The 17067-nt window shown below is 35.8% G+C and overlaps 1 protein-coding gene across 1 annotated transcript in view; it reads right to left on the bottom strand.

The window, feature by feature from the left end:
• LOC120301001 (voltage-dependent calcium channel subunit alpha-2/delta-3) overlaps window positions 1-17067 on the bottom strand; it is a 405499-nt gene that overhangs the window by 251230 nt on the left and 137202 nt on the right. Inside the window, exons 8-9 of the mRNA XM_039327628.1 lie at window positions 10728-10802; window positions 297-386 (exon numbers count right to left, since the gene is read on the bottom strand). Coding sequence (XP_039183562.1) covers window positions 297-386; window positions 10728-10802 — 165 coding nt within the window. The remainder of the gene's footprint in view (window positions 1-296; window positions 387-10727; window positions 10803-17067) is intronic.

Below are 17067 nucleotides of genomic sequence, written 5' to 3'. Positions count from 1 at the left end.
TAGCTCTTTGGAAAACACTAGTAAATATGAGGCTTACTTATTCTAACCTAAAAGACAGTCTAAAAGTGAGACCCAACAGATGATCATATAAGAGTACTGACATATAATTCATAAGAACGAATTTCCGAATTTGCATGTTGAATACTGCTACATTCAGTAAAAAAAAAAAAAAGCTACATTGTCCATTTAAACAGATTACGTAAGTAATACAAATTCTAAAATGAAAAAGAAATATAATAATGTGTTCCAGATAATGAAATCAGAAACAAAAGAGGAGGCAAAATTGATGAACTTACATCACTGAGCATATTGAAAGCTTCAACTAAGGCAATGTCCAGCATTCCGATTCCTTTGGCAAAAAGTTTGTCAAGGTGTTCCCTGAAGTGCTGCAGAAGAAACAGAAAGAGGATTTCAAGCAACTTTTTTTTTTGATAAATTGATTAAAACAATCAATGTATTAAAGTCAAGGAGCCTTTCACAGTTGTAAAGAAACAAACTCATTTTTAAAAATTGTTTTAAAGAATCTTGCTTCTCCAGTTTAAAAAGAATCTAAAGCATACTAAGTTTTGTAGGAAAATAGAAAGCTGTCAAGCTGAGTAATTTGATTTTATACTCCTACTAGGGATAACTTTTCCTACAAAGAACAAAATCCCACAAATGTTTGGAGAAGAATAAGTATTTAGAAAGGCTTATTCATGTTGTGACAATTCCTCATTCATTCTATACCAATCATCATCTCAAGGCAAATTGCTTTGAAGCAAACAAAATGACCAACCAAGAGGTTAGCTATCCTATCTTATGATACAGTACTCATCTTCATGGTTGGAAAATATAATGGTAGCTACCATTTCAACACGGATCAGTTTGCACAGTTTCTGAAATTCTTTCTATTACTTTGCCTTTAAATGCAAACAAAATAAATCGATTCTACAATTTCATTTGGCCCAGAAAGTGTTTTGAATATTCAGTTCCAGCCTACAGTAATATTGTCTATCTGCCCGCTGCCAGCCCTAAATACATGATAATGCTTTATTGACCACAGTTTCATTATTTATGTTATCACAGATTAATATAACCTCATTCTGGAATTTGCTATCAACAAAGAAACATCTCAGGATGAAATCCATCACATACCAATGTTGTCCAACACATCATCTTTTAAATAGATCATACAAATTGTTCTTTCTTCCCCAAATACAAAAATCCATCTATCAAGAAGTATTATTTAGATGTAATAAGGGAAATATAAATATATGAAATATAAGAGGAAATTATATGCTGCTATATCTAATATTGTTTTTGTAAATTTCCTACAAAGAACATTTTTCTGTACTAAAATAATGGATTCATACAGTTCAATGAATGATAAAATTTTCATACGTTTAGAGGGGGGGGGGAATCAGAGTAAGGCCATTTTGAAGCACATGTTGTTCCCACAAACTAGGGCTGATTTTCCAAAGCAATTGGTATAACGTAATGCTCATGTTAACCCAGTAAATTTGGTTTGTGCATCTCCATATTTCAAAACATTCCAAGTTTTTTTCAGCTCAATAAGCATTTAAGCTATGATAGATTCAGATGCTGTGGAATGGATTTCATATTTTGCTCAAACCAATCAATGAAAATATATTTCATCATTAGGAGAATGTTAAAGATATTTTCACTTGCAGTCTGAAGTATAAAGAATATGAAATTTGAAAAGGGACACATGTTCAAATTTTTAGGAATGTACTTATGAATAGACTTCTGGTAACTTACAGAATTGAAATAAAACCAGGGGAATCTTATTATCTCATCTTAACTCTTAACTCTTTGATCCCAAAGGTGTTGTTTTTTTTTTTTTTTTGTATCATTATATCAGGGGTCTTCAAACTTGGCCCTTTTATGACTTGTGGACTTCAACTCCCGGAATTCTGGAAGTTGAAATCCACAAGTCATAAAAGGGCCATGTTTGAAGACCCCTGGATAATATGGTCAAATCAGCTGGAGTAGAAATTATTGTTTTAACCATTTAGTTGTGTCTGACATTTGGTGACTTTATATGCAAGTGCTCTCCATGCTCTCCTGTCGAGAAACAGCATTAAGATACAGGAGAATCTGCACAGACTTGAACACTGGGCGCTATCTAACAAAATGAAAATCAATGGTGAAAAAAGTAAGATTCTACATTTAGGCAAGAAAAAACCAAATGTACAGGTAAAGTATAGGGGGTACCTTGCTCAATAGTAGTAACTGTGAGGGGGACCTCGGAGTCCTAGTGGACAATCATTTAAATATGAGCCAGCAGTGTGCTGCAGCTGCCAAAAAAGCCAACACAGTGCTGGGCTGCATTAACAGAGGGATAGAATCAAGATCATGTGAAGTATTAATAACCACTTTACAATGCCTTGGTAAGGCCACACTTGAAATACTGCATCCACGATGTAAAAAAGATGTTGAGATTCTAGAAAAAGTACAGAGAAGAGCAACAAAGATGATTAGGGGATTGGAGGCTAAAACATATAAGGAACGGTTGCTGGAATTGGGTATGTCTAGTTTAACAAAGAGAAGGATTAGGGGTGATATGATAGCAGTGTTCCAATATCTCAGGGGCTGCCACAAAGAAGAGGGAGTCAAGTTATTTTCCAAAGCGCCTGAAGGCAGGACAAGAAACAATGGGTGCAAACTAATCAAGGAGAGAAGCAACCTAGAACTAAGGAGAAACTCCCTGACAGTGAGAACAATTAACCAGTGGAACAACCTGCCTCCAGAAGCAGTGAATGCTCCAACACTGGAAGTTTTTAAGAAGAGACTGGACAGCCATTTTTCTGAAATGGTATAGGGTTTCCTGCCTGAGCACGGGGTTGGACTAGATGACTTCCAAGGTCCCTTCCAACATCATCATCATCATCATCATCATTATTATTATTATTATTATTATCATCATCATCATCTTTCAATCATTTGGATGTTGAGCTTGATTTGATGCTATCAAGCCAGCATGTTCTTTAGTTGCCCCTTCTTCTTGTTCTACTAACTACCGGTATCCTAGCATCATTACCTTCTTCAATGTATTTGCACATACTACATGGCCAAAGTAAACCAGATACATGAGTCAAAAACTAAGCGGTTAAACTAAAATCAAAGGAGACTCATATTCAATTCCGCATTTAGCCTAGAACAGGGGTCTTCAAACTTGGCCCTTTTATGGCTTGTGGACTTCAACTCCCAAAACCCTAAGCCGTTCCTATATTCCAGCCTACTTCACAGACATTTTGCTGTGAGGAAAATTTGGAGAAGGCTCCCTTGAATTCCAAAAAGAAATGGGATACAAACCTAAGAAACCAACAAATTAAATAGATGCCTCTGAATGTAGCTATATAGCTGTGGAAACAAGTACTCTGTTCTTGTTGCAGACAAATCTCTATCTAGTCTCTTTAATTAATAGGTTGTCTAAGCTTTTCATGATAATTTTTTGTAAAAAAAAATGCAACCCCCCACATTATGAGTGCAAATCCATAACATTTTGGGGAGAAAGAGAAAGGATGACAAAATGTTTCTAAATGGAGCATAAGGCCACAAAAAAAAAAAAAAAAAAAAAACCCCTTATGCTAGCATGTAAAAGAGGAATTTTACAACAACTCAAAGGACCTCTTTTCACACAGTTCAAGCATCTGTGTCATTGGCAAAATTCAAGCAGCTGCTTGAGGAGCTGTTCCCAGCTGTCTCTGCATACAGCTACAGGCATAGCCATTTCACTTGGCCAGGAAGAAAGCAAACAATAAAACTGCTTTTCCTACATTAACAACACTTGGGACTTACACAAATATATTTGGGGAAAATAATGTTTCTGTAAAGGATATAAATGCAATACTGACATCATTCCAAATGTTAATATACTGGAAAGAGTTCATGTGCAAAGAAATCAGGTTTACTGTCTTCAAGTCTCCTATTAAGCAGATGCTGCTAGATGATTCTGTGTAAAAAGTATGTTGATGAAAGCAACTGTTCTGACTTATACGCTTTATTATTTTTAATTGCATCTAGTCCTTTTTTTAAAAAAAATATCTCTTGAGAATTTTATAAAGATAAGATGGAAAGAAAGAGGGGGGGAAGGATGGCCAGAAGCAAGGTGGATGAATAAAGTGTCATCGATTTACACTATTACAGGATCTGAAGAACCAATTTGTGAACAGATCATTCTGAGAAAATCCAGCTGAGTTCAGCCTTGAACCGGTGAGAATCAAACTGCTGAACTGCTGGCAGCCGGCAACACTGCAACACTGCATTCTAACCACTGCACCAGCACAGCTCTCTAAAAGTCTGATAGTCATTTCAGCCACAGCAACAAAATGTTTTGTACTCAATTATAACAAAGAACAAAAGGAACCAGAACTGGACTGGATTCCATGAATCTGAAACTGAGGAAAGCAATGCAACTTTCTGAAACTAATTTTGATGTGCATGCTTCATCTTCATTTATAATCACAAAATCTTCAAATGTGTAAGATTTACATATAGCTTATTGGTAATGTTATGCAAATGAAATGGGCAACTGGAGCAATTATATTCTGATGTGTGATTAGTAAGATGACAGGTTCATAAGAAAAAGATACAGGTGCCAATTATTTTTGTTGGACCCAGAAATTAAGACAATATTGGAAAATCTTTGCTTACAATCAAAGAACCTCAAATTTCAGAATTCAAACTTTCCATTTCACCAAATACTTCATTAAACAATGAATGCTAGAAGAAAGGAAGGAATAACCTTGGAAATTCAAGATGGATATGTTCTGTCTAAACATGATCTCAGAATCACTCTGGACAGACAAAGGAATAATCAAACAGAACACTGTTCAAAACAGAGCATGTTAAAAAAGGAAGTTGTCACTAATGCAGTTATTTTTTTAAAAAAAGTTCCATCATAAAAGGTTGCTAGAGATGTCTCCCATGTGATGTCACTGAAGAATGGGAAGTCAGGGAGGTGGCAGGTCAGTGGAGAAAGAGCAATATTGTACAAAGAAAGGCAGGCTATTTTGTAACTAAGATATGTATAAGGATACTATATCTCATCCATGAGAATATCATTTAAATATGAAAGCAATTTGGAAAAAGAAAATGGAGTGACACCGCTTTAGAAAACATGTAATTTCTGGCATAGGCCTATTATCATGATCTTGTCAAAAATGAGCAACTCAACCAACTCAAAAAGAAGATACAATCCAGATATTTGAGCTATATTGCAGGCTTCACTGAGAATTGTAACTACATTCAACCAAACACAATCTATTAGAGGTTTAATTGTCACAAGGATTAAAAGTGTAGACACAGGTAAGCTTTTGATTCCATTATGTACCCATCATTTAAGTGCACTGTCTTCTTACTTTCATCTGGAAATATTTATAAGTGTGTATCTGCATGTGTTTTAATGTATAAAAAATGCAAATTGTGGTACTGTTGCCTTAAATGTAGAGTTGCATTAAATCATATAGTCCTATAATTCCTAAGAGGTAGGAAACATGTAATATGGAGTTTCTCAAACATGAAAACTTCTTGGCCTGAGTAAACTTGTATTAACCTAGGCTGTTGCACATGTTGGTAATTTTGCTGAAAAAGCACAGACAATGATAAAACACTGTCTGCTCTATTTCCCACTTTGAAAAGGGAAAAAAGAAATGTTTTACAAATTGGCATACAGAAAGCAAGACCAGCTTAATAACAAAACCATAAACCAGACTAGTACTCTATAAGAATAATGAGAAGAAGACTTTTGTTTCTAAAGCTAGTTTGAATTACCACTGCACAGGCAGAAGGATGTGAGCATCCCACCCTACAGAAGAAAATTGATTTATATATCAATACTTTTTTCATTTGTGTGCTGCACCTTGAATGGGACTGAGATGCTGGCATAATGAATGAAAGAAATGTACTGTATATGAAATTATAGTAGGTAACCTCAGTTGGAAATTTCTCTGATACAACATAAGTGGCATATTTTTTTTAAAAAAAATAGTATTTTCAAACTATAACAGAAAAGAAACATTAATAAAACATTATGAGGTTAGGTGGCCTGCTTATTTTCTAAATTTGTACACATACAAGCTGTTCACGTAAACATATCAAATACTTTAACTTTTCCCTGTCATATCTGACACTAAACTTGCCACTTAGCTCATTTCATTACAACAGTTCATTTGATTCAGATGTTACTTAAAAACTTTCTTTGCAAAACTGCCTACTGCCAATAAGCTGACAATCAGACAATGCTCACTTCTAAAATGAATATAATTTAACTTGTATTATATGGAACTCAAGAAAAGTACAACAAAGGTGCATAAAAACCTTGCACCTCATAAGCAAAGCAATCTGATATGGTAATCTATTATCTGATATATTCTTGATATACTTCTATACTGTTGAATCATTACTGACAAATTAAGGGAAGTGAAATATCTAACTTTTCTCTGTGCTTAAATTCCAATGATATGTTTTTACTACCAAAGAACAATTTAGGTTAAGAAAATTGGGCAGAATAAGACAGTAAACTTTGGTTGCCTGGGCCAGAACCCCAATTCAAATAATGGTTGACATTCATTTTAAAAAAAATGTGGGCAGGGGAAGGGACATTTTAAAACTAATACATCTGGGCTGCAAGTATATGAGTCATTACTAGATGGCATGAAAGAGAAACAGGACAGTTAGCTGCTTGTTGCCATCTAATAATTATCTGGATTTTTACTGCCCAATGTATACTAGCCTTAAAAGATGTAATGATGGTGCTGTTTTGGAAACTGCTCCCAATTGTCTTAACATGTGAATGCACGTGTGGCTGTCTTACTTTCCTGCATGTTTTGAAGCACCTATTTCAGTGACTAAGCCCATTAGATGCTTTTCCTACAGAATATATTCTGAAGCCAGTCATATAGGCCTCTGTTTATCTTTAGATTGCAGACTCTGCTATAGCAAAGAAAAAAACTTCATGAATGTTTGTTTCTTCACTACATGAGAAAAGCAGTTTTCCCTGAACTAATACATTTTCATCTCAAAATCTACTTATTTATGTATACATTTATTGAACAGAATTTGCAAACTGACAAATGATAAAAACTCTTAAGCAGGTTGTATCAATTCAATAATGAAAGTTTCTTAAAAATCACAATGCAAGAAATTTAACATCAAATTAAAACAGAAGATGCTCTCCAATTTCAGTGAAACACACGCACATTTTGTAGATGTTCATCTACAAAAACTTATCAGAAGAACCAAGTCCTAAAGTTGAGTACGGGGGTCGGGGGGGGGGGGGATAGGATTTCACTATAACCAATGCAGAATTTTTGCATAAAATATCCATTAACAGAAATAAGTTTTGTTATTCCTATGTTCAAAATGGCATAGTAAAGTTATTTAATGGTCGTTGGGTTTTAACAAGTAGGGCATCTGTATGGTTGAACAAAACAATGCATGCTATATCATTAATCTGAAAAAAAAATCAGCTTCTAAAGTTATTCTATACATTTCACACAAGAGGATGATTTTGCAGTTAATCTTCTGTTCCTTCTATATGTTCTGTATAATTGATAATAAATATGTAATGGAATAAAATAACATTAAGCAACCTGATGCATCATTCTTGACACATGGTGACTGTCTGGATAAGTCAATTCAGTTTTCTTGGCAATGTCTTTGGAAATGCATGCTGGGTGAGGAATTCTGGGAGTTGAAGTCCACAAGTCATAAAAGGGCCAAGTTTGAAGACTCCTGACCTAAAGTGACTGATTGATATTCTTAGCTCACACTAAAGATAGGTGTCAGATGACAAATGTCTGTAAAAAGAGTTATCATTTCATCTGGGGATCAGTTAATACCCCAGACCTGCCATTGGGGTAGTCAATTCAAAAAAGAAATATATGGTGGAAAACTCTTTGCATAACAATGCTTGGAAGATTTGAACCACTCCATCTAAATCTCCACAATGACTCCAAAAGATCATGTAAGGAAAAGAAGTTAATGACTCTTGTGGACTATAGAAGAGTAATGGAGTAAATAGAGTTCATTGTTTCAATTACCAAGGAAAGAGTTGGCAGCCCACTTATGTTTAACTCTTCTATTAAACATTTTTGCAAAAAAGTAGTTTACAAGCAAGAATACTTATACTATCAAGATCTTGCTCATTTTTAAGCAATCGTATATTTAGATATCCCAAATCTTTAAGACTTTTTTATACTCCATGTATAAAGAAAGGAATTTGTTTGTTTGAACATTTGTATAAATCCTAACATGTTAGTTCCACCCCAGTTTAATACACAGTTACTTAGTTCAGTAAAGGCCTTAAACCCATTCCTTACTCTTATTAGCTGCAGCTGCAAAGGCATTGGCTGAAATGTTCTGTTTCTGCCAAATATTCCAGACCAGTTCATGTGTATCTGATTGCTTGCACCACCCTTTACTTTGCTTACATTCTGATACTGAAAGCAATTATCTTTTGGCAGACAGCAATGAGCATAGGTCAAAGCTATATCTGGAAATATACACCAAATTGATTAACAAGAAACTGCAAATTGGTAAATTTTATAAAGAATATTAGAATAAAATAATTCAAGGGTAAGAATGGTGTGAATCAACATATACAGACTATATTATAGCTTCCTCATAAAAATTACATTTTAAGCAGTATTCTACCAGTTCCTTTTTATGTGCTTCTTCTGTGGTTCCAAGAGACAGACATTTTATAGTATATTCAACTGACCTATCTATGAATTCCATGAAACCTGGACAAAATAACAGAGCTGGAAGGGACCTTTGACGTCTTCTAGTCCAGGGGTCCCCAACCTGTGGGCCAGGGCCCACTACTGGTTTGTGGTCTATTTGCAACTGGGCCATGTGGGTGGTTGGCTGGTGCGCACATGCACAGCCCCACTCACATGAGCATCTCAGGTGCTCAGGGCTTCATATGCACTAGCATTGCACCTGCCCCCCTCCCAAAACCACTCCCTCTTTCCCCCTTTCCCCCTTCCAGGCTGCCAGCCCAGAAAGATTGGAGAACTCTGTTCTATTCCAACCCCCTGCTTAGGCAGAAACCCTACACCATTTCAGACAAATGGTTGTCCAGTTTCTTCTTAAAAACTTCCAATGTTGGAGCTTTCACAACTTCTGGAGACAAGTCGTTCTAACTGTCAGGAAGTTTCTCCTTAGTTCTGGGTTGCTTCTCTCCTTGATTAGTTTCCATCCATTGCTTTTTGTCCTGCCCTCAGGTGCTTTGGAGAATATCTTGACTCTCTCTGCTTTGTGGCAACCCCTGAGATACTGGGAAACTGCTACCATGTCACCCTTAGTCCTTCTTTTCATTAAACCAGACATACCCAATTCTAGCAACCATTCTTTATACATTTTAGCCTCCAGTTCCCTAATCATTTTGTTGCTCTTCTCTGCATTCTTTCTAGAGTCTCAGCATCTTTTTTACATCATGATGACCAAAACTGGATGCAGTATTCCAAGTGTGGTCTTACCACGGCATCTTTATCAGAATGTTCAGGCTTATTCAAATAGGCAGGCAACTAACCCTTAAAACACGGAGCAAAACTTTGATGCTTAGCTATTTTGCAACATTTCAAGGATAGCTGAAAACACTGGTTTATATCTATAAATCAGCACTTTCTCGAAATCCACAAAATGCTAGATTTTTAAAAGCTGTAATGATTCCAGCAGCTGCAGAAAAAGCAATTCAAAGTAAGGATAGTGTGAAAATTCTCACCCCTGCAAACTATTGCCAAGAGCAGTAAACATCAAACATTGATATTTGGAGGGGGGGGGAGATCAGGGATAATGCAATTCTTTTACTTTATGTTTAGCCAAAAAAATCCACTACTCATCCTTGTAAAAATTCAAAGAGCTATTGACATTAAGCTATGTGACCTTGTCAGAAAAGATAATTGCATTTGTCTTACTTACCATCAAGCTAGTTCATAAATAAGCTGAGCTATTTATGCCCATACTGGTAAACAGTATCATTAATTTCCAAATTAATAAAGGGAACAGCAATTCAATAATGGCAAATTTAAGATTTGCTAAATACATTATGTGAAGAGAAAAACGATTGTTTTAATCCAAAGATTCACATTACAGTAACTTTCTAGCCTACAGACTGAGTTTTCTCAAGTTGACTAATTAGGGCAGTTCATTAACAAGAAGAGATAGATTTCCAAGTCTCCCATGAAAAATCAGGATGGAAGCAAAGACTTGTCCCACAGTTTATTTTAGAATAAAGACAATCCATTAGCAAAACCATTTTAGAATATGTATACTGCTTTGTTAGGAGTTGGAGAAAAAGACATATTTCTCAAATAAAGTGAAAAAACATTGAAATTCAGTATCAAAGAGAACCCCTGGCAGATGAATGGTGACAGGTTATTTTTTTTACCATTTTAAAGTTTTCTGGTGCAGTTTTCACAAGGAAGCTGGGAACATTTGTACAGTTTGGATTTTAATCAGACCTGGAAGAGAATTTTATGGCATCTCAAATTTGCTTTTCCTTTAAGACAATAATTACCAGAATGAACATTAGAACACTTTTAAATCATGTTTCCAGTCCTAAGTCAAACAAACCAGTGACAACCATTTTTTGAATGAGCAGATGGAACAATTGAGTTAAATTTACATCCTTTCATTAATTCAAATGAAATCCAGCAATATGCCTCATATGCAAAATATTTGCTGCTTTAAATAATTAAATAATTATCATTTTCTCTTACCTCTTTGTTACCTCTATCTGCTTGTACTAAAGTTCCATTTAAGCAAGGTTCTACATAGTGGAGCTCTTCATTATACTGCAGGGAACAGAAGAGACATTTAATATAAGTGTCTGAAAAATATCATTTAAGATAATGAGAGATAACATGAAAAAAACTAAGAATCTATCATTGAATTCATTGCTTTTACTCACATACATTAAATGTACTACAGATGGCCCTCAACTTTCAACAGTTCATATAGTGACCGTTCAAAGTTTAACAGCACTGAAAAAGTGACCGTTTTTCACACTTATGAGAGTTGTACCATCCCCATGGTCACGTGATCAAAGTTTGGACATTTGGCAACTGGCTCATATTTATGACATTTGCAATGTACCGGGATCATGTGATCTTCTCTATGTAACTCAATTGTCTCTTGAATTGATTACAATTTATGTTGCATTTCTTTCTGGAAATTATTAGTTCTTTGTCTCTGGTGTGCATTTTGTGGGCTTCAGAGGCAGATACTTGGGGTGGTTTTTTACCACTTTTGGTTAGATGTGGAGCACTCATTTTTGTTCCCTCCCTCTATTTATATTTCCCAAGTGTTAGTCTTGTTTGACAGGACCAATCTTATAATCAATACAATAATATACAACTTAAAATTAAATTTAGCTTTAAAAATCATCTCATATAGTTCTTATCGTCTTTATGTGTAGCCTTTGTAATCCAATAAGTTCCACAATATAGGTCTATCATCAACCCCAAGGGGTATTTTGTCACAACTCTTCTGTCCAGGAGTCCAAAGATTTCAATCCAAACAATATTTATAATCCACAGTGTCCAACAACCTTAAACTAAACCCTTTAGTCTCCCCCCCCCCAGTAAAAAAAGAATAACCAAGAGGCAGAAACTCAAAAGTTTAGATTCAGTTAATATTTGTAGTCCAGAATAGTCAGCAAGTTTCAAAACAGTTATATCTTCCATCAAGTAGAGAGTAGTCCAAAATATTTTTTCTCTGTTGCCAGCTGTTCTCTGTTGAACTGAAAGCTTAGCTGAAGGTCAAAGGAGCTGAGAGTTTATTGTGCCAAATGCTCTAGCTGCAATAAGCTTAATGCTGTACCTCCATGTTACCACTAGATGTCCTCAGATGTCCATTTTCCAAAACTTAAAAAAATTATTTTCTCTTTAAAGTTTCTTGAATTTCAGCCCAATATTATTTTCAAAGAGAAAACCTTAACAGATTTCTCAGTTCTGCAATTTGTCAATGCTCTGTCTTGTAGAGCTTCCACTTTAATGTTATATTCTTCTTTGTTTTCCCCCCATAAAGGATTCACCTGCCGCTTTTTTTCCTCTGAAGGGGGAGCAAAAGTCCTCTTCCTTCTCATGCTTGGAGATTTCTTGCTTTGTGGGAGTTTGGCTTATCCAGGAGTCAAATATTGAAGTAGTAGAGGAAGGATTAATAACCTCACCCAGTTCCACGCACGTTGTTTAAAATGCTGAAAATGCTGGTGTTTTCTTTATTCAGTTGTCGATGGCTTGGTCTAGCAACAGAAGTGCAGCTAGCCTTTCCCCTGCTGGTTTGGAGGGCTTTCCTCGGATCAAAGGATCGACCACCATCTTTCCATGATCTACGAGGGTCCCTTTCTTCTTCATCACATCTCCGGCACAACTTTAACCCATTTAGAGCCCCCTGGCAGGACAAAATCAGCTGTGGGAAGCGGAGCCCCGTTTTCCTTCGGCTGCGATACCATGATGCAAACCAGAAGTGCTTACTAGGGATTTGTTAATAAAGAAGTAGAAGAACCAATAAACAGTTCAGCTGGCTCTCTTGTAATATGTATGCTCAGCTAAATTTTCCTAAAAGTATTTTTGGGCTTCCCCATCCTAGCCACAACTCAGTTCAGCAAATAAAAATTAAGCTTTGTAGTTTAAAATTTCAAAAATAAAATTTAAAATGGGGAAATTTTAAAACATGATTTATTAATGCAAACATATCCAAGTTCTGCTCTTGTTCCCTGCAAAGGAAGGGGTTCTGTTAAAGACTCATATGTGGCCTTCACCACCAAAAGTCTGTATACCATAACTTAGAGCAATATCTGAACATGGCATAGAATGGATAACTTTCACAATTGCCATTGTAATGAGAAAAGAATTTTCTATTTATCTTGAAAAATCAATTTTATTTCTTTGTCTCTATTCAATATGTTTATTTATTTAAAGATAAGTTAATAGAACAATCTTTCAAGCATCAATTTGTTTGCTTACATCCTTTCTTAGATATGACATGAAAGCAACAGAATTAATGTTCATAATTAGTAAATAAAAACACCAAACTATTTAGCCCAAATTCCACTTGCTATCTCCCACAGGAACCAAAGGAACCTTAAACTGTTCATTAATGAGTAGCAGGGAGAGAGAATTTGCAAGGGCGCAAGATTGCACTCTTACTATAAGCCATACAACCTGTAAAGATTCTTGGCTTACATTTCTTTGGCTTTCTCTTCTAATAAGCAATGCCCCTGTCTGGTTGATTTTTGAAAACCATTAATTACATAGGCAAGAGCAATTAATTTGCCCTGTGTTGAATATACATTTCTGTGTGCATGTGCCTTTAAGTCTGCCTTAACTCTTGATGACTACATGATTCCATAGAGTTTTCTTGGCAACATATTTTTTTAAAGGTTTGTCAATGCCATCTTCCTAGGGCTGAAAGAAAGTGACTGGTTCAAAGGCAGGATTAAAACTTCAATCTCGTTCTTTCTAGGCAAGGTCATTTATCCATTAATCCAAACTAACTCTCTCTCAAACATTACTGAATACTAATCTATTCCTTTTGGGGGAGGATGTGTTATTTTTATATGCTGTAAGTCCATTTACTTCAATAAAATTTACCGTATATGCTGGCGTATTAGGCGACCCGGCATATAAGACGACCCCCGTCTTTATAGCCAGGCCCATTCCTAGAACGTCGTCTTATACCCGGAAACTACCAGTATTTCCGGCGTATAAGACGACTTGACGTATAAGACGACCCCCGTCTTTGGCGCCGATTTCAGCGCTCGTGGAAGTCATCTTATACGCCGGCATTTACGGTATTTCAAAACAAGACTTAGTTCCAAAATGATCTCTTGTAGAGGGCTAATGTATGAACACATTTTAGTCTTGATAGACCCTGTGCCCATTCAGCTCCCATATAATATAATTCCTCTCTGTGCATTCTCTATGAAGATAACATTTGTTCTCAGAACACTAATAAATGCTCCTCATTCTTGAAATAATGAAAACAATGTTCTATATTTATACTATTTAAAATATTTTATAGCTGCAATTAAGTGATCATAGCCACAATTCCCAGCAGAGTATGCTCAAGTGAATGTTCAGAGGCACAAATTTCTCAAAATTCTTTTTTAGTCAAGTCTAACAGCATTTGGGAGGAAATGACACATTTGTTCTTCTTGCACCAATCATTCAAATTGATTTTTGTTTTAAGATTGTTTAAGGAGTAATCTGTGAATTCTGTTGAGCCAGTTGAAAATATATAACATTCAAAATGAAAAATCCAGGTCTGAATACAGTTTAAGCCAATCTGATATTGTATCCTTAATGAAAATGAAAATTTTGAACACTAACATTTTTCATGGCACTGTTTACCATTCATTTTTTTTTATTTTTTTAAGCTAAAATTAATTAGGACTACATTTTCTTCTCCTGATGTGGCATGGTCTGTCTGTCTGTCTATCTGTTTAGTTTACCTACCTATCTATTCACTATAAGAATGGGATTTTTTTAATGCAGCTTATAGCTGCTCCATGTTCAACTCATAACATGTCCCCTTCCCTAAGGTGTTCAATGTCAGAAGCAATTTCAAAGCTGAAAGGAGAGAGTTCCAGTGTCAGTTTTCTCCTTGCAAGAAAGTCCTCTCTCTTTGTCACAACTGTGTTGTATGTCCCTCAAGCTATCAGTTTCACTATACCACTAGTGACTAGTTTTCATGTTTTAGGAAGGACTTTTCTTTCTCAATACGTCTTAGAGGTACCAAGAATTGAATCGGAAACCTTCTCTCTGACAGGAATGTACTATTAATGAATTACAACCATTCTCTAGTAATTCATTTCTGAAATAAGATGACAATTCATACCCATCTTCTTTTAGCTTGGCAACTTAGATAAATCCTATACAATATAAATCATTATAAGCTGAGCTAAAATTATGCCTCTCATTCTTCCATATTATTTTATTTTACTGCATTTTATTTGTTCGTTTGTTTATTCAATTTCTTATAGTTGCCCACCTCAAGCAAGTGACTCTGGCCAGAAAACAATCATTTATTGCACACAAACCCAATAATAATCGATAGACGTTTTTCTTCTGCACTCATTTTTCTTCTCAAATCTTTTCTATGAAAAGCTTAAATTAAATTTAGAAGAATTCTGAAATTATTTTTCATTTAAGAGATAGCCTACTTTTCACTAAAAACATTTTCCCCAGGCAGAATTAGCACTCTGTTTTATGATAACATTGTTAATTTAATGCTTCACTTAGAATCTGACTTCAAAGAAACATTTCTTTTTTCTCACTGCAGACATTTCAGTTCATGCACTGCCAATCTGATCTTATATTTATCTTAAACTACAGAAAAGCAAATGCATAATTTAATAGTTCCTTTGGTAATGCAATCATCTACAACAGTCCATCAATTTTATATAGCTTTTGCAATAAGTAATCCCTGAAAGACACACCTCTTTTTTGTTGTATTATCTTTTTACGGTTATTTTATGCACTGGACTTTTTGGTGACTTTATTCATGGATCTACTTAAAAACAAAATTATTGGCGGATGAAATGAAATAAATCCGGTATACATAAGACAACAGAACTATTTAACAATAGGACTGAAATAGTGTTCAATACCAACTCTGTACTTAATTGAATTTATAATTGTGACCATATTCCTCTTCCTTTATAGTTAATGAGAATTAATGAGAACTAGACAACATGTGACCTGTTGGGTCATTGTTTCAAAGATATGTCCTTATCTAAACAAAGAAAGAGAATGACCACATTTAGGCAAAACTGTTGTGGGAACAGGAGCAACTTCTAACTTTCTGCTAGTTTCCCTGTTGAGTTTCCTTGTGGGAAACTGGCAAGAAGTATCACAAATCTATCTTTCCTTCCTTCCTTTCCCCTCTCCTTCTCTCCTTGGTGGGGGAGAAAGTGAGGGCACATGAATGGACAGCATAGGTTGGGAAGAGGGCCTGGGACTGTATGAGAGGTACTATGCAGGTCAGAGAGGGCATACAGAGATGCAGTGTCAGTCAAGACATGGTGGAGTGGAGTGAATTGGGAGAGTGGCTTAATCACAAAAGATGCTGGTCAGGAATGGTGCATGACTGGTGGTGTGAGTCAGGAAGGGTGCATGTGGAAAATGAAAGAGGTGCCACATCTTTCAGGGAAGGTATCCAGGAGTAGCACAGGTCAGGCAAGATATATAGGGATGCACAAGAGGCATGTGGGTGTGGGTTGGAGAAGACATGCAGTGAAGTAACACAGGTTGAGGAAGCATGGGCCAGGAAAAGCATGCAGGGATTCCTTCCTCCCTCCCTTCCTCCTTCCTTCCTTCCTTCCTTCCTTATTTCCTTCCTTCCTTCCCTTCCCTTTTCAGGAGACAAGTAAATGGCTGCTGCTAGGTGAGGGAAGGAATAAGGAATTGCAAAATAAGCTGGGAGATTATCACAAAATGCTGAAAATGAAGATCATGTGACCACAGCAAAAACACAATAGCAGCCAATAGCATTGAAGCAGGGACAACTTTCACAACTTTCCCAAATTTTATTTCCTCAGGAATCATGGGTCCCAGATTTTGGACAAATTCAGTAAGTTAAACCATTTAAGGTACTTTGGTTCAAAAAGTGTTGCCATATGATATGACAATGAGAATTTTAGTAGTACAGTATATAGATTATATAATGTACAGTTCTCAAAAATGTAACATAAAAAGTGACCCCCAAGAGAGTGGTTAATAAATGTATGTGTATACAGATAATTCTTGTTGAAAGACAACTCATTCAGCAACTATTCAGAGTTACAATGGTGCTGAACAATGGATTTTTACAATGCCGCCACTGCAGTGTCCCCATAGTCATGTAATTGCAATTTGGGCACTTGGCAGCTGGCTTACAATTTCATGATCCTGCAATCCCATGACTGCCATTCATATTTTTCTTTGCCAGCTTCCTACAAGTATAGTCAATGGAGAAGACAGCAATCATGTGACTACATGCCACTTCAACTGTGCAGGATTTGCCTAATGGAGGTAACTGGGACTACTGCAACTGCTGTCATAAATGCAAACATGTAAT

This window comes from Crotalus tigris, unplaced genomic scaffold (assembly GCF_016545835.1).
Source record: "Crotalus tigris isolate CLP2741 ecotype Arizona unplaced genomic scaffold, ASM1654583v1 scf7180000024362.2655971311:6658466, whole genome shotgun sequence".
Taxonomy (NCBI): Eukaryota; Metazoa; Chordata; class Lepidosauria; order Squamata; family Viperidae; genus Crotalus; species Crotalus tigris.
Note: the sequence above shows the minus strand (reverse complement) of the source record. Positions and strands in the feature narration are given on the sequence as shown.